Raw genomic sequence first — 27,920 nt, forward strand, 5'->3', positions numbered from 1 at the left:
CCTTACCTCGTGAATATATATCTACTGTCAGGAATTGTATCTTGGGGTCAGTTGGAGCCATAGCATGATCACTGGCTGCTCATGGTCATTTGTCTGTGTCTAGGAGCTGAACAACCGCTGGAGGTCCCTGCAGCAGCTGGCAGAAGACAGAAGCAACATGCTGGGCAGTGCTCATGAGGTGCAGAGGTTCCACAGGTATATGAGATATACCATTGATCGGCACAGATCAACCTCAATACAATCCCTCATACATAAACTGTTATGGTCTTATGTTTGCTTGAGATGAAGTGCAGTGAAACACAACTCTTTGGGGAATTTTCAGGGATGCAGATGAGACCAAAGAATGGATTGAAGAGAAGAATCAAGCCCTGAACACAGATAACTATGGGCATGACCTCGCCAGTGTGCAAGCTCTGCAGCGCAAGCATGAGGGCTTTGAGAGAGACCTGGCTGCTTTGGGAGATAAGGTGAGATACACCAGAAATACACAATGGCAGTATGTTTAAGTTTTCACTGGTTCATTCCTTGCCTAGAACATCTGCTAAATATTGTTCTGTCCTTAGGTGAACTCTCTGGGCGAGACTGCTGAGCGCTTGATTCAGTCTCATCCTGAGGCTGTGGATGATATCCAGGAGAAATGCACTGAGCTGAACACTGCCTGGAGCAGCCTGGTGGGTCGCGCTGACCAACGCAAAGAAAAACTGGGCAACTCTCACGACCTGCAGCGCTTCCTCAGTGACTTCAGGTAAGGAGGAGAAGATAGTCATAGAAAATACAAAAAGAAAAGCTTTGAATGGAGCTTTGAAAATAATCCTTCTTTTCTTGCATGTTCTTTCCAGAGATCTCATGTCCTGGATCAATGGAATCAGAGGGCTTGTGTCCTCTGACGAGCTGGCCAAGGATGTCACTGGAGCTGAAGCCTTGCTGGAGAGACATCAGGTACTTAATGCCATTAGAAAACATTGATAAACTGGACTCTGGAACAGCACCAATCTTTCACCCTTGAAAATACATTACAATATGAACGCTCATGAACGCTCATTCTTTTATAAAGCTGTTTTACTTGATATAGAAAAGAGTTACAACGAGAACAGATTTGCACAGATTTTCAACGACTTATGTGTTCTCTGTCCGCATCTTCTAGGAACACCGCACTGAGATCGATGCTCGTGTCGGCACCTTCCAGGCCTTTGAACAGTTCGGACAACAGCTGTTGGCCCGTGGCCACTACGCCAGCCCTGAGATTCAACAGAAGCTGCAAGCTCTTGACCGTGAACGAGCTGACCTGGAGAAGGCCTGGGTGCAGCGCAGGATGATGCTAGACCAATGTCTGGAGCTGCAGGTGAGCAAAGACCATGTTTACATTTGACACATAGAAATACAAAGTCTAGACTCTGGGAATTTCCATCAATTGACATGTTTGGTCTTCTGCAGCTATTCAACCGTGACTGTGAGCAGGCAGAGAACTGGATGGCGGCTCGGGAGGCCTTCTTGGCCAGCGATGACAAGGGTGATTCCTTGGACAGTGTGGAGGCTCTCATCAAGAAACATGAGGACTTTGACAAGGCCATCAATGTGCAGGTAAGCCAGCACCATCATGATATGACAATTTAGCTGAACTTTATATTGTTTGCTTTCTGATTTTTAACCTTTGTGAAATTTAGAGACAATGTTTCCTGTGCTAACCTGTGCAATATGTCCTGTGCTAACACGTGTATCCCTCAGGAAGAAAAGATCGCAGCACTGCAGTCTTTCGCTGACCAGCTCATTAGCGCTGATCACTATGCTAAACCTGAAATCTTCGAACGCCGCAATGAAGTCTTGGACAGGTCAGTGTTCTCCTGTTTTGTTTGACTCATACCAAATGAATCTATTTGAGTATTAATTTAATTTCTGTAGCATTTATGTAATAAGCTCAAAAATGAAATAAGTCCTCCTGACCATCAGGTGGCGCCGTCTTAAGGCTCAGATGATTGAGAAACGCTCTAAGCTGGGTGAGTCTCAGACTCTACAGCAGTTCAGTAGAGACGTGGATGAGATTGAAGCATGGATCAGTGAGAAGCTCCAGACTGCCACTGACGAGTCTTATAAAGACCCCACTAACATCCAGGTAATGTCACCCTTTAGGATGCTTACGTCATCTTTAAGAAGTATCAGATATAGTCAGATTTGTTGATATTTATGCTATTTGTTATAGGAGTGAATATAAGTCTAACCTTGTTAACCCTTTAAGCTCGGATGGGACTGTCATCTGAAAAAAAATCATCAAAATATTAATAACTACAGTCTTGACCAACACAAAATATATCATTTTAAAGCTTAGAATCTGTACTTTACAATGCATGTAGGCATTATGACCAAAACTGAACATGTGCTTTGAAATTTGAGACAAATCAGAAGTGTTCCGTTTTGATAATTAATAATTTTGCACTGCACATTTTGCTGTAATCTGTAAAAACATCAAACTGATCATATAGCCATGTGTCATATGTCATTGGAAAGCTCTCAAAGAGTAGAATACAACCTATTTGTTTTACTCAGACAACAAAATCGTGAGTAATAGCTTTGTATACTGTATGTCTTTGACATGCATGTTACATGTAAACAGGCGTTGCTTATATGCCGCGTTTTCACTTATAGCTTAACGAAAAATAAACGGAACATAAAATATCACATACAATTACTTAAGAGGAGGTGATTATCTTTAATATGAGCCCACACACAATGTAATGGCATGCATATATCATTAGATAATCCACACGAAGCACATTGTGCACACAGCACATAATGTGCTATCTGGCTAAAAACATGTTCGATTTCCTGGATCAGATGACTTCATCAGAAATTATGTAGTACGTTGTCCAGCGTCATGGAACACTAAACCAATCGTATTAGGATTCAGATTGCTGCAACCAGAAGTGGAAGTCATGAAAATATGGGGAGAGGATTGGTCACTCTAATTACATATGGCCACCAGGAGATGGCGCCAAGTACACGACACAGACTCAGTGATGGCTCATACGTCACAGAATGGAACTGAATGAGATCTCCTTACTCATGCTTGCATGCTTTGGAGAGAGATTAAACCTTTAGTCATTGTGTAATTAGTTTGTATGTAAAATTGTTATGTTTTATTTGTTTGGAGAGGCTTTTGGACACTTGGAGACATTTTTGTACAGTAGGATAAATTACTTTTTGTAATGCTATAGCTTTTGATTGGTTTGTCGTTTCAACACAAAATTTTACTCTGTTACAGGTGACATGATTCGGAACAAAACAAAAGCAGTTTTTGTTTTGAGCTACCCTATTTACACCCTGCGATATATATAATGTCAAATCAGAAAAATAAAAACTTAATTTGTTGCTCAAGTTTTTTTTTTTTTTTTAGCATTTTCTTAGGCTGAGAGTCTCAAAATTGATCATAATCTATATCATTAATAATATAAAATGATACCAAACACTTGTTCCACTCTGTTTTTTTTTTTTTATTATTATTATTTTATATACAAGTTTTATAAGTCTGTAATTTTAGGTGTGCCACTGAAACAGGAAATCTTTAAAAACACCCTCAGAGCTTGGGGGCCTGGGTAGCTCGGCGAGTATTGACACTGACTACCACCCCTGGAGTCGCTGAGTGACTCCAGCCAGGTCTCCTAAGCAACCAAATTGGCCCGTTTTCTAGGGAGGGTAGAGTCTCATGGGGTAACCTCCTCGTGGTCGCGATTAGGGGTTCTCGCTCTCAATGGGGTTTGTGCGTGGATCACGGAGAGTAGCATGAGCCTCCACGTGCTGTGAGTCTCTGTGGTGTCATGCACAATGAGCCACGTGATAAGATGCGTGGATTGACGGTCTTGGAAGCGAAGGCAACTGAGACTTGTCCTCCGCCACCCATATTGAGGTGAGTAACCACGCCACCACGAGGACCTACTAAGTAGTGGGAATCGGGCATTCCAAATTGGGAGAAAAGGGGGATAAAAAAAAATAAACACCCACAGAACTTAAAGGGTTAATGTGTAATAATACAATAATAAATACAAACACTCTTACCAGTGCATTCTTCAATAAATAAGTTGTGTTTTTCTTGTTACCTCCGCTTTAACCAACCCCAAGTGTTTTTTACGGAAATTAAACTGAACCTCTGTCTGTGTTCCCATTGTCTGTTTCTAGCTGTCCAAGCTGCTGGTAAGTAGAGTAGTGCACCAGATCTAACTAACCCCAGTAGGGTCTCTCCACTTGTCTGTTGTCCCCGTTTTTGTTTTTTTTTTGTCAGTAGACGCGTATTTGAGTTCCGTATGTCTATTCTGTGTCAATCGCGCTTTGTATAATTGTTTTGCTTTTGTAATTGTATCATCATATAGATGTTTGTCAATGTGCCCTTCCCGTGCCCAATCGTTGCATTTTTTTTAATTGCTGGTTGTGGCCTCCATCTTCTTGTTGTCTTATTAAGGTTGGGATGTCTTGGTGTAAATTTGTTCCACACACAAAAGTTGGAAGCATCTCAGGGTTTGTTCGGTAACCAGAACAAGAGGATAACGTTAAATTTGACGGGGAAAAAAAGTACATAAAGCAAACTCAGGCTATGGTCGGAATGGAATAGCAGAGTACTGCATACTGCGCTGTATACACTGTATACTGCCTACAATTTTTTAATGAGCATATAACATTGTTGTCACGTGACCTTCGCATGTTTTGTTTAATTCAGCGAGAGCCTTCCGATTTTCAGCATGGAAATAAAAGTGCTTATTTTGCATTTTTTTTATTTTTTATTTTTACTTTTTTTTTTTTTATCCAATTTTGTGTAAAGCTCTCGGCTGTCCAGTTAAAAATTGAAATATGTAGTCAAGAAGATGTTAAAAATCATGGCTGATATGACTTCCGGTTTAATCGTCGCACTGGAAATAGAAGGTCCGGTTAAGAGCATTGCATTATGGGACACAGCGTGCTATTCTGAAGTAGTATGCTATTCCGATCATAGCCATTATATTGTATCAACCCAGAGAGAGAAGGTAGAGTGGTGCTTTTAAACGCATAATTCCGCTTTGCTTTTTGTTGAATATAATGTTAAATCAACATAGTTGGTTATATATGTGCTATGCTTGGAATCCATATGCAGTTTAGGGTACCAGCAGCCCGGCTTCATTTGAGTGTATGAGCAAATGCTTTAGACGAGCTGTTTGGAAGTGCTTTTTTATTTCTCTCCGTCTCTCTGGGCATTATGAAAATGTGGAGTAATGCAAGACAAAACACCCCAACTCTTTTAGGTTCTCCACAGAGCTCATTGTTTGCTGGATGGCGTTCTTCCCGTCCATTTGAATGTTCCATCATGCTTTGTATGTGTCCTGTTTATAGCACAAGTTGCATCTGTTGTGTGTTTATGTTTGGTGGTGTGTAAATTCACCCTCACTTCACATTCTTATTTGATACCAAGGGGCATCCACATTTGTCAAATTTCACAAAAAAGTGTGAACACAAGCCTACAAGCACACACACATTATGGTAGCATTACATAGATTCAACACTTCTTGAATATACTCTTGAATATAGAGTGCTTTTGCTGAAATTGCTATTTTATGTGTTTATAAAAGTGTCCCACACACGTATGCAATCACAGCTGCATCCATGCATGATTTCACTGTGTGTGGCTCAGTTTTGCTATATCTTTCTTGCCACTTTCAGAGCAAACACCAGAAGCACCAGGCTTTTGAGGCTGAGTTGCATGCCAACGCCGATCGCATCCGCGGGGTGATAGACACAGGCAACGCTCTCATCCAGAGAGGTGCCTGTGCTGGGAGTGAGGATGCTGTCAAGGTAATAATCTTTTTTCAGAAATAGGCAGCTGGTGAGTTATGGTCTGTACTCTGCTTGCTGTTGGCATGTTCTCGTTCTCCCTTTAGGCTCGTCTGAATGCTCTGGATGAGCAGTGGCAGTTCCTCGTCAACAAATCTGCTGAAAAGAGTCAGAAACTGAAGGAGGCCAACAAGCAGCAGAACTTCAACACTGGCATTAAAGACTTTGACTTCTGGTTATCTGAGGTATTTATGTGAACTAATAAATAGTTGACTTAAATGTCTTTTTATGGTGTAGTCATGAAGTATCTTGTAAATCTTCAAGAAATTAGGATTACCGTGGTCAAGGAAAACCTTGAAATATCAGGGAACTTTAAGGCATTGAAAAGGCCGTGAAACGTCATGGAAATGGATAGAATCTTAAAATATCATGGAATTTAAAAAAAAATAAAGATGTTAAAGCTTGAATCGGCTCTATAATTATTTGGCCAGAAATTGTCCCGGTGGGTGCAATCCCTATAAAATGAGTCTTAAAATCCAATAATCCAATAATTGCAAACCACTGGAAATGCATTGGTCAAAAGATGTGGGAACCCTCAGAAATAAACAGAGTGAACTCTGTAACTAGAATAATTCCACTACATACTACCATCTTTCTTCACTCTTAGGTTGAGGCTCTTCTTGCTTCTGAAGATTATGGGAAAGATCTGGCCTCAGTTAACAATCTGCTTAAGAAGCACCAGCTTTTGGAAGCCGACATATCTGCTCATGAGGTAACATACAGCCTGTATTACTCCAAAAACTGATCAAAGCACAAATTCTACAGAATTTTTAGATTGCTCATTGTTATCTTTGTGTTCTCATAGGATCGTCTGAAGGATCTCAATGGCCAAGCTGACAGCCTGATGGCCAGCAATGCCTTCGACACCACTCAAGTCAAGGACAAGCGTGATGCTGTTAACGGTCGCTTCGTTAAGATCAAGAACATGGCTGCTGGACGCCGTGCCAAGCTGAATGAGTCGCATCGTCTGCACCAGTTCTTCAGGGACCTGGACGATGAAGAATCTTGGATCAAGTAAGCTTTGCATCATCATCAAGTAGCCTTGAATTGATCAGGCACTGCATTGTTGTGAGACTGTGTTCTAAATCTAATTCATTCTCTTACTTTCCATAAGGGAAAAGAAGTTGTTGGTGAGCTCGGAGGACTACGGACGTGATTTGACAGGAGTACAGAATCTGAGGAAGAAACACAAGAGGTTGGAGGCTGAGCTGGGAGCACACGAGCCAGCCATTCAGGTTAGGAGGCACCAGTGACGTCTTACAGATGAAAGAGATAAAAATGGATTTTAAAGGAAAATTTATGGCACAAAATTTGCACAAAAAAGGAACTGAATCCAACATTCAAATCAAACACTTAAAGGGATAGTTCATCCAAAAATATAAAAATTTTCTTCATTTGCTCATCCTCATGCCATCCCAGATGTGTATGACTTTCTTTCTTTTGCAGAACCCAAACAAAGATTTTTAGAAGAATATTTTAGCTCTGTAGATATACAATACAAGTGAATGGTGGCCAGAACTTTCAAGCTCCAAAAATCCCATAAAAGCAGCATAAAAATAATCCATACAACTCCAGTGGTTAAATCCATATCTTCAAAAGCAATATATAATAAGTGTGGTTGAGAAACATCAATATTTAAGTCCTTTTTTATTTTAAATCTACACTTTCACATTCTGAAAGTGAAAGTGGAGATTTATAGTAAAAAGGATTGAAATATTGATCCATTTTTTGGAGCTTGAAAGGTCTGGTCACCATTTACTTGCATTGTATGGACCTACAGAGCTAATATATTCTTCTAAAAATCTTTGTTTGGGTTCTGCAGAAGAAAGAAAGTCATACACATCTGGGATGGCATGAGGGTGAGCAAATGAAGAGAGAATAAATTTTTAGGTGAACTATCCTTTTAAATGCGGGTCAGTATTTTGAAAGCTAACAGTGTTTGTTTTACTTGGGGCCTTGCAGTCTGTGTTGGACACTGGGAAGAAGCTGTCTGATGACAACACCATTGGACAGGAGGAGATCCAGCAGAGGCTGGCCCAGTTTGTCGAGCACTGGAGGGAGCTGAAGGATCTGGCTGCTGCTCGGTGAGAACATCCTTCCTGTTATATTTATCCCATTTAATGTAATTGCATAAAACTAACACATGGGTGTTGGGCCTTTCATTTTCATATTCATCCTCAGTGCCCTTGAACTATTGCTCTGTGTAAAAGCTTCTTTGTACCACCAGGATGGGAATTTGATAATGGTTTTATTTTCCATTTTGTAGAGGACAGAGGCTTGAAGAGTCGCTGGAGTACCAGCAGTTTGTGGCGAATGTGGAGGAGGAGGAAGCCTGGATTAATGAGAAACTGAACCTGGTTGGAAGTGATGATTACGGTGATACACTGGCAGCTGTGCAGGTATAATTACACTGCACCTCAGTTTTCACTGACATTAAAAAACTTAACATTAAAAAAACAAAATAAACTACATACATGAAGCTGATTATGGCCTGATCTTTATCAGGCCTTTATATTGTAAATGGGCAGAGTTTTAGTGTTTGAAAGGGATTTATTATTTGTGGTTTTGTCTTAAAAGTCTTATAAACTTTTTTTCTCTCTCTCTTCATAGGGCTTGTTGAAGAAGCATGAAGCATTTGAAACAGATTTTACCGTTCACAGAGACCGAGTGAACGATGTGTGTTCCAATGGAGATGAACTTATCAAAAAGGTATAGTTCAACTATTAGACTGTTTTTAGTGTGTGGGGGGAAATCACTACAGTCTGGAACAGCTCTGCTCAGCCCTTTGAACATATTACAGGTTAGAACTTATGGGTTCTTTAAGTTGAACATGAGCTGTTTGCAAGACTATTGTCTTATTTCCTCGGTTTTGTGTAGGAGAACCACCATGTGGAGAACATCATGGCCAAAATGAAGTCCCTGCGTGGGAAAGTGGCAGAGCTAGAAAGAGCTGCAGCCCAGAGGAAGGCCAAGCTGGATGAGAACTCTGCGTTCCTCCAGTTCAACTGGAAGGCTGATGTGGTGGAGTCCTGGATCGGTGAGTTGTTGAAAGCAAGGGAAGATCACCATGCTTACAAAGTGAAGGGTTGCCTTTGAATAAATGTCTTTTTGGACTTGGGTCAATTATGTTTCATGCAAATGAATGGAAATTTGCAAGATTAAAACTGTTATTTTCTGTTCTCTTCCTTATGAATCTTTAACCCCTATGTATCTTTTGGTTTTATCAGGTGAGAAGGAAAACAGCCTGAAAACCGATGACTATGGTCGTGATCTGTCCTCAGTGCAGACCCTGCTCACCAAACAGGTATTACATGCATTGACATGCCCCAAAAAGTAAATTTAAGTCACACTTAAGATGTATTTCATTGCAATAGATAACAAAATTGCAAACAATTGTCCATATACTTTTTTGGGCTACTTCAATCATTATACATGATCATAAACCATATTGTATTTCATCACTTTGGGATATCTCCGTTGTAAAGGGTTGTAATGTAAAATAATCTCCAAAATACCTTTTTATAGACATCATTTTGTAGTTGCATGACTTATGTCAACAATATCATACCCGAGGAAATTTCTTTGCCATAGGAAACCTTTGATGCTGGACTTCAGGCCTTCCAGCAGGAGGGTATCACCAACATCACAACCCTGAAAGACCAACTGTTAGCAGCTAAACACGTGCAGTCCAAGGCCATTGAGGCTCGTCATGCCACCCTGATGAAGCGATGGAACCAGCTGCTGTCCAACTCGGCTGCCCGCAAGAAGAAGCTTCTAGAGGCCCAGGAGCACTTCAGAAAGGTGTGAAGAATGTTCACGTCTGGAATTTTTTTTCAAGTGAGTGGAAGGTATTCTACATTGTATTTTTTTTAATCTCTTGTTTTCTTGTTTCTCACTGCATCCAGGTTGAGGATCTGTTCCTCACCTTTGCCAAGAAAGCCTCTGCTTTCAACAGCTGGTTTGAGAACGCTGAGGAAGATCTGACTGACCCAGTGAGATGCAACTCTCTTGAGGAGATCAGAGCCCTGCGGGACGCCCATGATGCCTTCCGTTCCTCTCTCAGCTCAGCCGAGGCCGATTTTAGCCAACTGGCCGAGCTTGATCGCCAGATCAAGAGCTACCAAGTAGTGTCCAACCCATACACCTGGTTCACCATGGAGGCACTTGAGGAGACCTGGAGGAACCTTCAGAAGATCATCAAGGTGAAGATGGGATCCTGAAGCATAATTTAATTCAATTATAAATATTTATAAAGTAGTGATAGATGAATATATCATCCAGACTAATTAATTGGTCGATATTTGGCTTTTTGTGATTTATTGTTATTGGCCATGTGTCAGTTTCATTTTCAGAACTTTTCTTAAAGTAAATTTCACGTATTTTTTTGATTTTAGGATATTTTTAGTAAATGCTAGGGATGTGCGAGACTAGTTGAATAAACGGTTCGCATGCTGCTAGTCGACGAATTTTTACACATTTACGTTTGGCTTTATATTTTTACAGAGGCTGCACTTAGATTACTGTCATATTAATGTTACATATTTTAAATAGAATTAATAAAACAAAGTTTTATTAGTAGCCTAGAAAATAACTGTTTTAGACTAGGTATGCAATTGTTTTAATCTGCTGATTAAGAAGGCTATTTTCAACGAGGTGCCGACTGCTTAACGGGTTAAACTATCTTTTATTCTGTGTGCAAGTCATGTTTAGAATACATTAGGTTTATTGTAGACTACATCACAGGCCTATATTTGCTATCCTATAGCTACTTAACTGTTATTGGTTAACGTTCTTTACCGAACAGCTGTCATATTAGATCAATGGCTAATGCACGACTGCACGTCGTGAAATACGCGCAACTTTTCAGCACGTTTTTTTCTCTCTCATAGATTTGGCTTACCTGTTAATTATTTTCAACAATGTCCTGACTGTTTTAATATGTTAAGTAACTTTTACTTGGTGATTTCCATTTAGAACAGGCTTTTAGGGTTGTTCCGTTGATCCTGCACTATTCATTCAATTGTTTTCAATAAATATGTCTATTAAATATTCGCTAATGTTGATTCAGTGAATGCATGTCATGTTCTATATTGAATGTACAATGATCATAATTCAAGGTGAGCATGTCGCAGATAAATGCCCCTTTTCAGTAGAATTTAGCATCGGATTTGGAATAGATTAAGTATTTTAAATGGGTCGCATAAAAACTTTTTTTTTTACTGTTTTCTGAAGGTTGGTTTCTCTTTAGACTAGTCGACTAGTTGGTTATAAAACTTCCGTTTAAACGACAGTCAAATTAGTCGTAGCGCACATCCCTAGTAAATACTGTGTAATATTAAAATATGCATACTTTGCCATTATATCAGTCATCAGCCTCCATGCTCTGGAGATATCTAGATATTATTTACAACCTTACGTTCACATTTAGTTTAGGCTCTAGCATCATTGATTTCTGTGTCCTTTGCCTTTCAGGAGCGAGAGCTGGAGCTACAGAAGGAGCAGAGGAGACAGGAAGAGAACGATAAACTTAGACAGGAGTTTGCCCAACATGCTAATGCTTTCCACCAATGGCTGCAGGAGACCAGGTACAGGGCACTAACATGCACCATTTAGAGTGCTGTGTTCTCTTAGTTGCATTATAGTTTAATTAAGCATGTTAAGTGTAAAATCACTTCATGCAACACATTTGATTCTATTGCATGACATCACACACATCTGTTTGGATTTGATAAAGCTTTCATGATCACCATGTAACTTTCTTAGATGCCCATTTTCATTTGTTTCATAGACTGTTTTGTGCCTATAGTCTTTAAATCATTGCATGCTTTGCTGTGATGTGTTCTGTTGTCTGTTTGGGTGAAGGTTTTTTACATTGATCATTGAGGTGGGTAAAAATATCGAATTTCTGATGCATCGCGATCTTCGTTTGAACGATCTCGAAATCGATATTGATTCTTAAATCCCAAGATAGATCTTTTACTCTGTGCACAACCCTCTACTACAATGAGAGGAAACACTTGCATTTGCAACCAGATTTTGCGCTATGCAACTAAAATGTATAGTGTAGTGACCCATCCACACACACACACACACACACACACACACATACACACACTCTTCATTACACTGTGGAGACATCACTCACAATTTCATGTTCCTATTTGGTGCCTCCTAGGGGTGCCTTAGAGAGAAGGAGGTAAGAGGGGGGAGGAGGAAAAGAGAAGAAAGAGACCAGTTGTTTGATGCTTGAGTTCAGAATAAACGTTCAAAAAAGCACGTTAATTATTTCGTCTGCCTCCTGACTACACGCACACACCAGTAAACTGTAGTAAACGCAACAATATGTTTGGCAACTGTCTGGTAAATGTTTAGATTTCACTTACCAGTAATTGTGTAATATAGTGGCGGAGTATTCAGAAGCGAGATCCTTTCACTGCGTGTTGAGAGTAAAAATTGATCCGTGTAATGTGTGTCCAAAGACGAAATCCACACAATCCATTTAATTGAATGTCTCTTTAAATACCCTTTCTGTTCTTACATTTTAATCACGTGTAGGACAGATGAGATAAAGCTGTTTGAGTCTCTATCGTTAGCATGCGCTCATTTACAAATGCTGTTTACAGAAATGCCGTCTTTTTTAAAGAGACAGTACCTGTTTTTAACCTCTAAACATATGAATTGATATCGAATTGAGAAATCTGTATCAGTACCCATCCCTATTGATCACACAGTTTAAACCCGAGTACACTCACAGTCTAGGTTTGATATGCTGCAGAAGAGCTTTGCGCTGCTTTACTTCTGTTCACATGTGCTGTCATGTGAGTGTTGAGTTGTGGCATTGATGTCACTGCTCAATGTGTTAACTGTTTCTTTCTCTCTCTCCCTCCCTTATTTCTCTTTCCCCATTCCCCTTCTCCCCATCTCGCTGCTACCCTGATGCTTTGGATCATTTGTCTAATCAGGACATACCTTCTGGATGGGTTAATATCACAATTTTTCTATTTTACTGTGTTTGTGTAAATGTGTGTGTGTATGAAGTCATATTGAAGTGAATTGAATTGTTTAATGGTATTTTCTTGTCAGCAAAGGGTTGTCTAGGGATATTTATGATTGAAACACCTTTTGGTGTAACATAAAGATGGGACTTGGGAGTTTAACATCAGAATAGACCAGTCATTTGATTAGAATTTATATAGGGTGTCATTTTTTTGGGTCATCAAAAAGTACTCGCGATCTCACTATTCATTGCTGTTATTTTACCTATTTTATTGTATGTTTTTGTCTATATTTCCAGATGTATTCTTTTCTGTTTTTTCACACTCTTTTTTTTTTCCATTCCCTCTTCATTCCCTACCTTCCCCGTCTCTGAATAGCATAGCTTATCGGAGGGTAATCCGTGTCTATCAGTATGAAGTCGATGATGATCTTTCTGGAAGGTCTTTTCCCTTTTTTCCTCCTCTGATTGGCCTTTTTACCCCTCACCCTTTGGGTTTTCTGCTCATGCACTTGAGTCTGATCCCCACCACAAGGGCTCTCCATGTGTGTTCAGTCTCTCATTACTAACATTCACTGCAAATGTGGCATAAGGCTTTTTTTTTAGATGAACCCCTTCAGCTTCTTAATCCAACAAGCCTGGCTACATTTGGCACCACCGCTGAGGAGTGTGAACACTTCATCTCTTTAAAAAATATTTTCCCCCCCATGATTCATTTTTTCTTTTTTTCTTCTTCATTTTGGGAAAATGTTCATGCACAGATTCAGGGTGGAAACTGCAATGCGATTTCCATGACTGGAAAAATACATTTAGACATTTCTTTATCCTGATCTGAATTTGGACAGCTGTGCATTGACATTTTTTTCTTACAAACTTTAGGCTCTTTGATTTTGCACATTTTACTTTTAAAACTGTGCAAGATCTGCACATTCATATTAAAATTAAGCTAAGCAGTGGTATGAATATAGCAGTTTCTAACCCTGTTGGCAGCAGCCCTAATCAAGCATGGTCTGGATTACCATGAATATAAGTTGGCTTTATTAGCATGACTTTGGTTATTGTACTGTAGTTGCATTCTGGGATGGCTTGTAGTTTGTACTTCATATCTACTACAAAATAGTAAGTCCTACTGTCAGTCCTATTGAAGAAATTCAGGACTTCAGAAAGATAGGAGAAATAGGTTACAGCACTAGGTTATGTTAAACCAATGTAAACAATGTAGTATTCATCCTAATGTTATTATTCATAAATATAGACCTTATTATCACTCTGGAAAATAATAGGCATAAAAACTGGCCTACTGCGAATTGTTGGAGTGGATCAATGTAGACTGGCATCTGGAGTGAGTGAGATGTTTTTGGGTGGATGAGCCATGTGTTCTCAGACTCCTTCTGCTGGTTTCATTGTTCTGTGTATGGGCAGGTCATGCATGGTGGAAGAATCCGGAACTCTCGAGTCCCAGCTAGAGGCCACTAAGGTGAGTTTGAGACCAATGAATAGGTAATTGATAAAATGGTTTTGGTACTAGTGCTGATCCATTGTATATGCAGATGTACTAGTATATTATACCATAGGGGAGACTGGGGCTAGTTTTCACTCCTTTTACTCCAGTGAATATTTCTCAGTGTAGGTGGAAGTCCATTTTTGCATAGCACATACCTTGAAGTCTTGACTACAAAAAAAAGTAAAATGTTAATGAGTAATGTGTTAACATACAAAAATAAACATTGTTTTGGCTAACAAATATTGTAATTAATAAATCGTGTTAATTTATGACATTCAAAACACAATGGTAATACCTTTGTCCTAAGAACACATTTAAAACTTTTGTTAAAAATATGCCTTCACAATATAGTTGACTCTTGCCTTACAAGGATAGTTCACCCAAAAATGAAAAATCTCTCATTTACTCACCCTCATGCCATCCCTGATGTGTATGACTTTCTTTCTTCTGCTGAACACAAACAAAGATTTTTAGAAGAATATTTCAGCACTGTAGGTCCATACAATGCAAGTAAATGGTGATCAGGCCTTTGAAGCTTCAAAAAGGAGATCAAGGCAGCATAGAAGTAATCCATATGACTCCAGTGGTTAAATCAATATCTTCTGAAGTGATCCAGTTGGTTTTGGGTGAGAACAGACCAAAATATAACTCTAAAATAAACACTTTCAAGCCCTTGACGCATGCGCAGATCGTTAGATTGCGCTATAGGAAGTGTAATCAAGCTTGAAATCATAGTCGCCAGCGAGACTGCTGTCAAGATAAAGGAGTTATATTTTGGTCTGTTCTCACCCAAAACCAATTGGATCGCTTCAGAAGACATTAATTAAACCTCTGGAGCCTTATGGAGTACTTTTATGCTGACTGTATCTCCTTTTTGAAGCTTTAAAGGCCTGATCACCATTCACTTGCATTGTATGGACCTACAGAGCTGAGATATTCTTCTAAAAAATCTTTGCATTCTGCAGTGAAAGTGAGTAAATGATGAGCGAGTTTTCATTTTTTGGTGAACTGTGTGGTTTGAATATGTCTGTTTGTTTACCCAAGAGCTATTACAAAAATATGATGATAGTTAAAATACTAAAAAAAAAAAATTAACTAATTGTTTGAAATCAACACAAAATCTCTGCTAGAGAAAACACATTTGCGCAATTAAACTCCAAATCGTAATGTTACTGAAAAACCGGTCTCCACTATAATAAAAGATGCTTAGAATATGTTTAATTTACTGTCTCATAAACAAAATAATAACTAATTATTTTACTTTATATGGATGTAGGTAAAATTACATTAAAAACCCTTTTGTGAGCTAACAACCTGACACACTCAAAGATTTATGGACACTACTCAAACATGTAAGAAGCTGTGTTTCATGTCTTTTCCCTCTGGGTTTTTCTGCAGCGTAAACACCAAGAGATCCGTGCCATGCGCAGTCAGCTGAAGAAGATTGAGGACCTGGGAGCAGCCATGGAGGAGGCGCTGATCCTGGACAACAAATACACAGAACACAGCACGGTGGGTCTGGCCCAACAGTGGGACCAACTTGACCAGCTGGGCATGAGGATGCAACACAATCTGGAACAACAGATCCAAGCCAGGTGCCGCATCTCAAATCAATCCTTAATGAGAGAGATTTTTTTTAGATATTTATATGATTATTAGACTGTTGTGGTGAGTTTAACAATTGATTTTTTTCATAACATTATTATTATAATGAATTTTTAGATCTTTTAGATCTTTTCATTATCGCTTAGTCCTGTTGTCCTATAGCCCATATTGGTATTGTTAATTTGGGAGCATATAAACTCTCATCTTACATTTGAATTCTGATTGTGTCAAACTACATTGACTGACTTGTTCTTGTAATTCTCCTCTAGAAACACTACGGGAGTGACAGAGGAGGCCCTGAAGGAGTTCAGCATGATGTTCAAGTGAGTCAATCTTCTTTAATGAAAAATAAAATAATACATTCATTGAAAAACATGATGGTGTTAGTGAAACTGTATATATTTATGCTCTCAGGCACTTCGACAAAGAAAAATCTGGACGTCTCAACCACCAGGAGTTCAAGTCCTGCCTGCGGTCTCTAGGTTATGACCTGCCCATGGTAGAAGAAGGAGAACCAGATCCGGAGTTTGAGTCCATCCTGGACATAGTGGATCCCAACAGGTGAAGAACACACCATAGTGTGTCCCTCTTCTGTGGAATTGTGAAATATACAGTTATTTGTATTGATGAGCTAACCTCACTCTTCTTTTTGTTCAGAGATGGCAACGTGTCCTTGCAGGAGTACATGGCCTTCATGATCAGCCGAGAAACAGAGAATGTGAAGTCAAGTGAGGAGATTGAGAGCGCTTTCCGTGCTCTCAGTGCAGAGAACAAACCTTACGTCACCAAGGAAGAACTCTACCAGGTACATAACACAACACAATGGACTGTAGTTATTTGGGCATTGTGCTGATGCAGTCATATAGCAACATATTGCAGTTCTTTTTCCCACGCTATTGAATGTATGTAATGATGTATCACGACCAGTATTGGGTGTAATCTGATCACAAACTAATTAGTAACTGTAATCTAATTACTTTTTAGTCCAAAAAAAGTTGTGTAGCAGCATTTTAAACTCTTGTAATCAAATTACAGCCTACTGTACTCTGAATTCTTCATGCTTTAGAGACTTATTAATTTTCCGTGAAAGGATATGCGTTCTTAGGGAAACAGCGTGTTGCATTTACATTTACGCATTTGGCAGACGCTTTTATCCAAAGCGACTTACAGTGCACTTATTACAGGGACAGTCCCCCTGGAGCAACCTGAAGTTAAGTGCCTTGCTCAAGGACACAATGGTGGTGGCTGTGGGGATCGAACCAGCAACCTTCTGATTACCAGTAATGTGCTTTAGCCCACTACGCCACCACCACTCCCATTTGTGCAAGGAAAATTACGCATATTATGACTAGCGCGTAATTTAGTTCAAGTTCACCTATTCAATTGCTTCACTATGCAAATGTAAGTTGTTATATTACACATATGTTGTGGATATATTGATTAATCTCATGTGTATATATTGGATGAGTTTGAATGAGGTATTTACCACATTTTGAAATGTTTAATTTTGCCTGTGTTCTGCGTGTTAAACACACAGCTAAAGCGGGGGAATTCCCAACATACTGGATTTGGATTAGATAAACAGATTCTCTAGATCAGGAGTTTTCAAACTGGGGTCCGGGGACCCCCAGGGGGCCACAAGGCAGTACCAGGGGGTCCACAAAAATCTCAGGGAAAAGTGAAAAAAAAATGTTTTCAATATTTATTGTGAAAGCTCTGTACAAATACATTTGAAATGCATTTTTACAAAGTTTTACTTTTGGTTTATACATCTAATACTTAAAAACTTAAGTTGATCCACACGACATATCCAGACAATATTTTAATAGGTTATTTTGGCTTTAGTACAATGACTGTATAAAAGCTACTTATTTAATGTTGCAGGCATGTTTTTATAATATCACATTTACTTTTTTCTCACAAAGAGGGTCTGTTGCAAGGGATCATCATATTTGGGGGTCCTTGGCATCAAAAAGTTTAAACACCTGCTCTAGTTGTTTCTTCTGTTTATTTCTTGCACTGTTAATATCTTGCAGTATCATTTTTATCTCATCATATTTTCGTCAACAGTATTCTTTAATGAAAACATTTCATTATCGTCATGATGCGCCTTTTTCGTCTCATCTTTTTTATCGTTGACTAAATCAAATACCCTTCGTCGACACATTTTCATCAGTGATTTCGTTGACTAGGTTAACACTTGTATAATACATTTACAATGTAAATGTATATGTTTATTTGCATGTCTACGGTTCTGTGACAGCTGAAGGCTGTGCGACTATAAACAAGCAGGAAATATAGACATTGTTTTTAGCAGAAAAATAAACTTGACTGTGAAAAGTGTTAGAAAGTTACTTAGTAAAGGGATTACTTTTCCTATAAATTAGTCAGTAATCTGATTATGATTTCAGGTAAGTAATTTGTAGTGGATTACTGTTTTCTAAAGTAACTTACCCAACACCGATCACAACATATTATATCGTGACATATGTATTGCGATATTGTATCATGAGGTAGTTGGCCATTTTCATTGTTTGGAAATTAAGTCATATTTAAATGCATTATTTATGGGTTCCTATTTCTTTACAGAACCTTACGAAGGAACAAGCTGACTACTGCATTTCCCATATGAAGCCCTACCTGGATGGCAAGGGCCGAGAGATCCAGTCAGCTTTCGACTTTGTGGAATTCACCCGCTCACTCTTCGTCAACTGATTCCCCGCCCCCTTGCCTGCCAGTGACCAATCAGGATGCGTTTCCCCTCACAAAACCACACGGCCGAACTGCATGGATCTGAATTGAGAATACTCTATATCACTCAGTATAGCAATATCTGTAACTTGCTGTCAATCTTAACCTTGCGTATTTATCTGACACTTCCTCATGCTTCACTGACAATAGTGTAGTGGATTTGTCTGCATTTTATTGTGGTTGTTTTTAGCTGTTAAGTGCTTTGCTTTGTTTAAGAAACCTATAGAAAGGGTATGCTGTAACATCACTCACAGGACTGCAGTGTGCTTAAATAAATGCTACTGGTTATAACTGGAGAGATTTGTCAGTGTGTTTTATTTCAAGTATAAACAATATCAGGCTAAATACAATTTAATGAATAAAATGCATTCATTTATAAATGTTTTTAATGTTCTTGAGTGCAACAGTTCATTCTTGAAAAATGTTAACAGTTTCAGTCAGTCACTTCATTGGCCAGCTGTTCCAGCATTGCCGTCTCCTTGGCACGTTGTCCTGTTAACTCTGCACTAAGCTGCCAGATGTTGACATTGCCATCTGCATTGCCCACTGCCAACAGATTTGTATGTTTGGGGTTGAACTCCAGGCAGTAAGCTGGCTGACCTCCTGTGTTCTGGTCAAATGTGGCTGCTGGCCTTAAAGACCTTCGACCCAAATCAAACATTTGCACCAAACCTGTAAGAAATACTGAGTTTCATTAAAACAAATCATAAAGAACAAAACACTATATCAAAACTGCAGCAAAGTTGAGTAGCCTAAGAAAAATAACATCTCAGATTTATGACATTATTACAAATACAATTCATTTTACCATTTATGCTAGCTTTCGAGTCACTTTTACTGCCCTGCTGAAGGATTACAAATATCTCACCTTGTCCTGTAACAGTAGCAAAGACTAGAGGACATGTATGTGACAACCTCACCCCAAACACATATTTACATTTATGCATTTGACAGACGCTTTTATCCAAAGCGACTTACAGTGCGCTTATTACAGGGACAATCCCCCAGGAGCAACCTGAAGTTAAGTGCCTTGCTCAAGGACACAATGGTGGTGGCTGTGGGGATCGAACCAGCAACCTTCTGATTACCAGTTATGTGCTTTAGTCCACTACGCCACCACTGATATGAATCAGACACCCGTAGAGACAACGGGACGAGGCTGATGTACACTGTGCAAGTGCGCCAGGCCATCTGTCCCGACGCTTACAAACAGGTTCCTAAAGTCAAGAAGATAAAAGGTTACAGTAACTCCTCTTGAGCCAATTAACAGGAGGAGTGAAATAACAGAATAGCTCACCTATGGAAGGGTGAGAAGTGGACTGAGTGTATAGGGCCCCCTCGTGGTGAGAAAGAGATTGTGCTGGGGCCCATAATGGTAGACTCTCACCAGCAGGGGGCACTGCTGCAACCGTCTCACTGCTAAAGGAGCATTTGAGCACCAGGCCGCCTTCCGAGCCCACTAAAAATGGTTCAGCGCCCCAAGGGGAAAGTGCAAGTGAGGTTACTCCTATAGTGGTGCTGTCTCTGGTCTTCAGGGAGAGGGAACAATTGTGTTGCATTATTGGGGGCCATGACAGAAAACATTTCACATTCTTTTCTAAATTAGATTGACATCAAATCAGATCAGATGTTATATTAAAACTGAATTACGAACATATGAGGAATTCTACAAAATATGTAATTCTAGTTAAAAAGGAACTCATTTATTTCATATTTATCCATTTTTATTTAACTATTTTGTGCCCTAAGCAGATTATGACACACACCTTGCTTGTTGCTCCACTTTGTGGCAATTGTTGTCTCACAAGGGCATATCCAGAATTTAAGATGTGTTTGACTTCGGCTCCATCAACAGTCCACAACAGATCTCTCCCTCCTGACCTTGCGCTCAGCACAGTGAACACCCCTCGGCGGGCTCCTGGAACCCAGTTTACCTACACACATACATGCAGATGTCATACATTGATGAATGAATCCCTGATAACTGCACATATATCAGTCATAAAAGGTTATATAATATGGCTGAATACCTGATAAACTGGTTCACGGTGAGTGTCTGCTGACATTCCTGTCTGAGCCAAAATGGGGTCCTGCATGTGACTGGTGTCCCATACCACAACCTCGCCACTGTACAGACCGCCTAATGCAATAATAATGCAATAATAAAGAGGTCATACTAGAAATTCGCTAGTATGAAATCTTGCACATTGAATATGGCAATGTGCATTTACTTGTTTTCGGTTTTTAACACTCAAGCTGCAAATGGTTAAAAACTATTGCGTTAAGAATATACTTGGAGAACACCACTTGAGCAGTGTTGGGTAAGTTACTTAAAAATCGCAATCCACTACAAATCAGGGACTAAAAACGGAATGTTTTTTTTTCCGGTTCGATCTGAGCAGAAACAGCATTTTTTCATTCAAGTTCCAGCGTTCAACAGCCTCCTTTTTTGTTTCGTTAGAACGAAATAAAAAAAACGTTCAATAATGTTCTTTTTAAAAGTAATTTTGATACATAACTATACAATCATGAGCACTCACATGACATTGGGACTCCAGTAACCTTATAAAAGCTGTTTTATTCTACATGGAGAAGGTCCACTCATGTTAGAATCACATGACAAGCCAAATATTACTTGCTTAATCTCATTAACCGCCCTGTTATTAGACACTTTCAGTCATGGATTAAATTAATCATGTCTGACTGTGAAGAGTAAGTTTCTACAATGGCATCTGAAACTGAAAACTATTGCGTTTGAATGATGCTGCATCTATGCCCCTTGGTGTCAGTGTAAGTTCAAGACAAAATATTACTGAGTGCACCTTTAAATATATCCCCAAAAAATATTTGAAGTATTTGAAAAATTCATCTGGCCACCTAACATCAATTAATATCCTAAATATCTCTCCTGCAACACTCTCTTGCATGCACATGAACTAAATGTCACATTATGCGGGCAAAATTCTTTTTATTTCTTTTAACAGGTTTTTAGACTAGCGGTTTCTTCACAATCAAAGCACATGCTTATGTTCTACAAAAATAAATAAATAAAAAAACTTCAATTTTTTCAGGCAACAGAAAGTGGTGTAGTTCTGAAAATTTACTCTGATAAACCATTTGGTCTTTGGTTTCATGAAAAATGTATTGGGAAAAAAATAAGCAGTTATGCACCGGTTACTACCATTTTAAAATAATGTTTTCACTCCAGAACAATTGAAATGGATTTTGTTCTATTTTCGGTTATGTTCTGCTAAATATTTAATTTGTTTTTTAATTTTCGTTCCTTGAACCGTTTCTACAAATTACTAATTATTTTGCTAAAATTGTAATCAGATTACTTTACTAATTTCTTTATTTAAAAACTAATCACAATACTAATTAGTTACTTTTAAGTTACTTTCTAAAACACTTTTCCACTTAACAATTCAAAATAATGTCAATATTTCTTTCTTATTCATTGTTACACAGAAGTCATTCATTCAGCACCTCAAATTTCTCCTTCACAATGAATAGTTATGGGGCCATAATTCATGTATTCTACATAAATAATATATTAGAATTCAGCATGACCCTATAATATACTTTCAATTAATTAAATTAACTGTAATCTGATTACAAGAATTTAATGCATTACTCTACTTTTTTACTTAAATGTAATTACATTACAGTAACTAATTACTTTGTAATTGAATTACACCTAAAACTGCCCTTGAGTGAGATTTCTTTTAAATTATTGTTTTAAAAATGTTTTATTGATTCATAAATTAACAAGAAATACAACAACATCTATATAATGAAGCAAAAACTTTTAACATTAAACCCCCACTATATCCCCTCCCCCTACCAAACTCTCAACCCACCCTGACCCCCCCACGAACACCCCTGTGGTCAATAGAATATAGACACACACACACAGAAAACTAAAACAACAACATAAAATAACATACAATAATCAAGTATAATAATAATAAAAAAATAAAAAAATAAATAAAAAACTAAATTACTCCCTCCACCGCCCCACCTCGAGATTCCCTCAAAAATGCTAAATAATTGCCCCATTTCTTATTGTAAGTTTCCCTAACCCCCATCCTAATGCTCGACCCCTCCTCGAAGGCAGCTACCCTCCCCATCTCCGTGCACCACTCCGGGAACGAGGGTGCTCCATCCGACTTCCAACTCCTCAAAATAACCTGTCTACCAATCATCACACCGGTCAAAACCCAGTCCTTCATGTAATTATCTACCAAATCCATGACCTCCCTATCACCCAAAATACAGAGTCTGGGGCAGAACGAGACCTGAGTGCCCAACACATCACACACAAAACTTTGCACCTTCAGCCAAAATTCTTGGATCTTAAGGCACCCCCAAAAAACATGGATGGTGTCTCCATCTTCAGTATGGCATCGCCAGCAGATGGGTGTGTCCTTAAGACCAAGCCTATACAATCTAGAGGGGGTCCAATAAAATCTATGTAAAATCTTAAATTGCATAAGGCGAACCCTTGCATCTCTAGATGCAGACTTTATGTTTTTTAGAATCCTTGCCCACACTCCATCCTCCAATACCAAGTTTAAATCTTTCTCCCATAATCTTTTAAGAGAATTTAAAGTTCGGTCCCCCAGACTCTGAATTAACAAGGAGTAATACACTGATGCCTCATGACCCTTCCCAAAAGCAGCAATCACCACTTCCAGAGTATCTGCTGCTCTAGGGGGGTGTATGCTACTCCCAAAAACAGAGCAAAGCAGGTGGTGCAGCTGTAAATACTTATAAAATTGAGATCTGGGAATCCCAAAATGTTGAATCAAATTTTCAAAAGACCTCAATACTCCACCCTCATACTGGTCACCAAGTGTATTAACCCCCCTCACAATCCAATCTGACCAACAGAAAGGGGACTTATTAATACATAGTTTAGGGTTCAGCCATATGCTCGAGGCTGCGTTTAAATAAATATCAGAATTAAACACTCTGGACACTTTTGTCCATATCGAGTGCAAATGCAAAATAACGGGGTGCGACTTAACCTCTCCAGCTAGTTTAATCGAAAGGCTTTGCAGTGGTGAGATAGGGGCAAGAACTTCCTTTTCAATTCAAAACCAGGGAGAAGCTCTCTCAGGTGGAAGCGACCAATGAGCCAAATGTCTAAGACTGAATGCATAATAATAAAATAAAATCTTGGGTAGGCCTAACCCACCTTTGTCAATTGGCCTATGTAATTTACTGAAATTTAACCTGGGATGTTTACAATTCCAAATGAAGGACTTCACTATGCTATCAAATTGCTTAAAATAAGAGAGGGGGACATCTACAGGGAGAGATTGTAGCAGATAGTTAAATTTTGGAATGCAATTCATTTTAATAACATTAACCTTCCCAATCATCGATAAGTTTAATGAAGCCCACCTGTCCACATCATTCGAAAACCTTTTTATTAAGGGATCAAAATTAACTCTAACTAAATCAGACAAATTTGCTGGGAATAAAATTCCCAAATACTTAATTCCCTGTTTGGGCCACATGAAGGCGCCCGGCTGGAAAGCCGTTACTGGACAGTACGCTGTCAAATCCAAAGCTTCGGATTTAGACCAATTGACTCTGTATCCTGAGAATTTGGAAAAGGAGTTAATAATTCTGTGGAGGCAAGGCATGGATCTAGTAGGGTCGGAGACGAATAATAAAATATCATCTGCGTAAAGCAGAAGCTTATGCGCCACACCTCCCGCCGTCACCCCTGGAAAATCATCCTCCTTTCTTATCGCTGCTGCTAATGGTTCCAGGGCAAGACAGAACAATAATGGGGAAAGAGGGTAACCCTGCTGGGTGCCCCTATCCAGAGTAAAATAATCTGAAATTAATCCATTTGTTTGTACCGCTGCTACAGGGTGTCTATAAAGTAACTTAATCCAACCAATAAATGTATTCCCGAACCCATACCTTTCCAAAATCTTAAAAAGATAATCCCATTCTACCATATCAAATGCCTTTTCAGCATCAAGAGAGATGGCAGCAACCGGAGATTGTTCATTTGCTACTGACCACATGATATTGATGAAACGCCTAATATTATCTGAAGAACTACGGCCTCGAATAAACCCCATCTGATCTATATGTATAAGAGATGTCATAACTTTACTTAATCGATTAGCCAGAATTTTGGACAACATTTTTACATCTAACTGGTTCAAGGAAATTGGGCGGTAACTTTTACACTCGGTTGGATCTTTTATCCTTTTTAAGGATCAGACTGATCCGGGCTTGTGTCATGGTTGGCGTAAGCTTTCCATTCTTTAATGAATCAGTATAAACTTCTAACAAAAGTGGAGCCAGTTCTGTAGCATAAGATTTGATAAACTCAGCGGCAAAGCCGTCAGGCCCCGGAGCCTTGCCTGTAGGCAGGGACTTAATTACCTCAACAAGCTCCTCCAAGGTTATCTCAGAATCAAGATAATCTTTTTGCTCAGTCGTCAGTTTAGGGAGCTCTAATGGTTCTCTTTTAAATTATTGATTCCCAAGCCTTATTCATTGATTAATGCCCCTTATAGTAATTTAACTTTGCGGGATGCTTATTTATCTTTTTTTAGTCGTTTCTGTTTTAGGGTGAATCTAACATTGTCTTTCAAGAACAAGCAGGTCAAATTTCACCTCAAAATTAAAAGAAACAAAGAGGTGATTCTTATGAAACTAAGTTTGAACCATGGCAGTGAGGATTTCTATTTACAAATAATTTTGAAATTCTATTCTGAAACTTGAACACAATAGATATACATGTACTCTATTGTCCACATAATGATTACAAAGGATTTTGTTTTATTTTAGATTTTTATGAAGACTTTTTAAATTTCTTATTACCGCAATGCATGCAGATTTAAAATTTGGATAATTAAATGTAGTACAAACAAAATAAAGAAATTGTAAAAATTAAAGTTTGAATTAATGTATGTTGCACCCAAAATACAAACAGCAAATAAAAAATATAAAATAAGAAAATTTTAACAATTATTAAATGCCAAATCTATATATATGTGTGTGTGTGTGTGTGTGTGTGTGTGTGTGTGTGTGTGTGTGTGTGTGTGTGTGTGTGTGTGTGTGTGTGTGTGTGTGTGTGTGTGTGTGTGTGTGTGTGTGTAATCCCATACCAGCAACTACAGATGGGCGCAAGGGATGGAAGCACAGACACATGACAGGCGTGGTCGCATCCATGATCACATCAGGCCGCTTTGGGTTCACATTCCGACGGTCCAGGTTCCATGTGCACACGTAGGTCTTCTCATTGCTCCAATAACCATCATCCACACTGACACCAAAAATACATTTAAACAACTTCTCTTAAAACTGACACTGTATGTGGCTCTTTGTATTATTTTAAAGGGGAAGGGGGATCTTACCGTCCAAATCCACAAGCTACGACTGAACCAGTGCAGTTCCAGGACACACTGGTAACTTGGAGACCCCGTTCCTGAGCATCCGGATGCTGAAGACGGAACATGCATGACACCTGGTTGAGGGGTCACCAAGAAGACATGAAAAATGTATGAGTGTGAGATATTTTATGGATTTTAAATATCTAATCCACTTCTATCTGACATGCAGGATACTCACCATCTCATTCTGATCCTCCCAGTTTACATCAAAGCCATCAAAAGCATGACTTTTGGAGTTTTTCACCAATTCTTTGATAACTACATCCTCAACTCCTCGTAAGAAGTCCAGTAAACCAGGGAGATCAGATAGATCTCGATCTAGAGATATGTTTTGGCCAATCTGTTCTTGTGTATCTGTCTGGGAACTGTTGTCTAAAACATCTTTGGCTTGCATTTCAGCCTCCGTTGTGTGAACTGGAACAGTTTGGCAGCTTCTCTGGGGATAGAAGAATAAAGATACTAAAGCGAGACTGGAGGAAACATAAGTCAAAGACTTGATATTACATGAAGTGCATGCATATTCTGTTTCAAGAAGATAAGCAAGCCTGTTTTTATAACTTACTGATTCTTGTGTTTGGTGATGAGATTTTCTCCATGTCGATTCAGCACCAATTAAGTCAAGCGCTTCATGTTTATACATAACAAATGTTGCCATAAAGCGAATAAAAACTTTATAAATCTTTAATCCCAAGCACTAAACGACAAAAGTATGTGTTTATCGATACTTCCATCTATAAAAGTATGTATCTTGCACATAGGTTATCGTCAGCTAAAGGCAGCTAGCACATTATTTTTTATAAAGTAAACGGCTTTAATAAGGGTGTTCGGCTCATTAAATAAATATGTTCTACGACTCAAAATCTGAATTTATGATTTATGAATTTATGAAAACCCGTATTAAAACAGCATATCGCTAAATTTGTGCGATATTTTATTGTATTTGGCCATAGCACTGCGTTGCGTGGTCCTCCATGATTATCCTGGATGTAACGTCCGTGACTGTGCTGCCATGGTAACCGTGAGCCAATAAATGACAAGTCTTCCCGTTTACGTCATGTTTGCGAACTTTTAATTGGTTAAGCCATCTCCCGCTGTTTCATTTCGACAAATTTGTCTGTGTTGTCTGCTCTGCATCAAAAAGCGGCCAAGATTAACAAAACATTGTTCCATACTATTTTCTCATTCTTAAATGACGTACAATTCAAGATTAGACAAATTATCTACATAAATTGCTTTTTAAGGTATAAAAATAAAGATAAGCTTTTAAAGATGTACCAAAACATAATATAAACATGAGTCCCCACACATTTTGTCCAATGGATTTCAATTACATTTCCAGTTATTCATGATATCTGTATAAGGATTTAACAATTACATACATATGTATGCATTACATCTGCCGGGCTTTCTGTTGTTCAGAGTGGATCACGTTGTGGAAGCGAGCAAATGGAAGGCGGTGGAACATGATTTTACATCAGTGAAAGTTGGTGTACAGATGTAACAACATTAAAGAAGATGTGCTGTCCTAATTTGGAAGCGCTCTTTATCAACTGTAAGCCTTTCTACTCGCCATGGGAGTTTTCCTCGTTGATTCTGGTGAGTGTTTATATTCCTAAACAAGCGTGTAAGCGCAGCAACAGCTGGATGATCAAATCACAGTCACGGAACAATATCCAGAATCATTTTATTCTCTGCGATTTTAACAGAACCAACCTCACCCGTGAACTGCCAAAATACCAACAGCACATTACATGCCCCACCAGAGACAGAAATATACTGGATCACTGCTAAA

The 27,920-nt window shown here is 38.8% G+C and overlaps 1 protein-coding gene and 1 pseudogene across 11 annotated transcripts in view; one reads left to right on the forward strand and one right to left on the reverse strand.

The window, feature by feature from the left end:
* LOC127428407 (spectrin alpha chain, non-erythrocytic 1) overlaps nt 1–18,997 on the forward strand; it is a 55,409-nt gene extending 36,412 nt beyond the window's left edge. For 5 of the 11 annotated variants that reach the window (XM_051676749.1, XM_051676750.1, XM_051676751.1 and 2 more), the window contains 30 exons: nt 104–195; nt 323–467; nt 564–745; nt 840–939; nt 1,145–1,342; nt 1,435–1,581; nt 1,726–1,829; nt 1,948–2,110; nt 4,168–4,182; nt 5,677–5,808; nt 5,895–6,032; nt 6,455–6,559; nt 6,653–6,861; nt 6,962–7,082; nt 7,810–7,931; nt 8,114–8,246; nt 8,458–8,556; nt 8,725–8,884; nt 9,075–9,151; nt 9,439–9,648; nt 9,753–10,049; nt 11,320–11,432; nt 12,810–12,827; nt 13,221–13,283; nt 14,264–14,318; nt 15,744–15,940; nt 16,220–16,273; nt 16,365–16,511; nt 16,608–16,755; nt 18,540–18,997. In XM_051676749.1, the coding sequence (XP_051532709.1) occupies nt 104–195; nt 323–467; nt 564–745; nt 840–939; nt 1,145–1,342; nt 1,435–1,581; nt 1,726–1,829; nt 1,948–2,110; nt 4,168–4,182; nt 5,677–5,808; nt 5,895–6,032; nt 6,455–6,559; nt 6,653–6,861; nt 6,962–7,082; nt 7,810–7,931; nt 8,114–8,246; nt 8,458–8,556; nt 8,725–8,884; nt 9,075–9,151; nt 9,439–9,648; nt 9,753–10,049; nt 11,320–11,432; nt 12,810–12,827; nt 13,221–13,283; nt 14,264–14,318; nt 15,744–15,940; nt 16,220–16,273; nt 16,365–16,511; nt 16,608–16,755; nt 18,540–18,665 (3,870 nt within the window). In that variant the 3' untranslated portion in view covers nt 18,666–18,997. The remainder of the gene's footprint in view (nt 1–103; nt 196–322; nt 468–563; nt 746–839; nt 940–1,144; nt 1,343–1,434; nt 1,582–1,725; nt 1,830–1,947; nt 2,111–4,167; nt 4,183–5,676; nt 5,809–5,894; nt 6,033–6,454; nt 6,560–6,652; nt 6,862–6,961; nt 7,083–7,809; nt 7,932–8,113; nt 8,247–8,457; nt 8,557–8,724; nt 8,885–9,074; nt 9,152–9,438; nt 9,649–9,752; nt 10,050–11,319; nt 11,433–12,809; nt 12,828–13,220; nt 13,284–14,263; nt 14,319–15,743; nt 15,941–16,219; nt 16,274–16,364; nt 16,512–16,607; nt 16,756–18,539) is intronic. The other 6 variants (XM_051676754.1, XM_051676757.1, XM_051676755.1 and 3 more) reach the window with 4 other exon arrangements.
* A 36-nt stretch (nt 18,998–19,033) lies between these two features.
* LOC127428413 (cytoplasmic dynein 2 intermediate chain 2-like) lies at nt 19,034–27,899 on the reverse strand (annotated as a pseudogene).
* Nucleotides 27,900–27,920: the final 21 nt, after the last annotated feature.

This window comes from Myxocyprinus asiaticus, chromosome 38, assembly GCF_019703515.2.
Source record: "Myxocyprinus asiaticus isolate MX2 ecotype Aquarium Trade chromosome 38, UBuf_Myxa_2, whole genome shotgun sequence".
NCBI lineage: Eukaryota > Metazoa > Chordata > Actinopteri > Cypriniformes > Catostomidae > Myxocyprinus > Myxocyprinus asiaticus.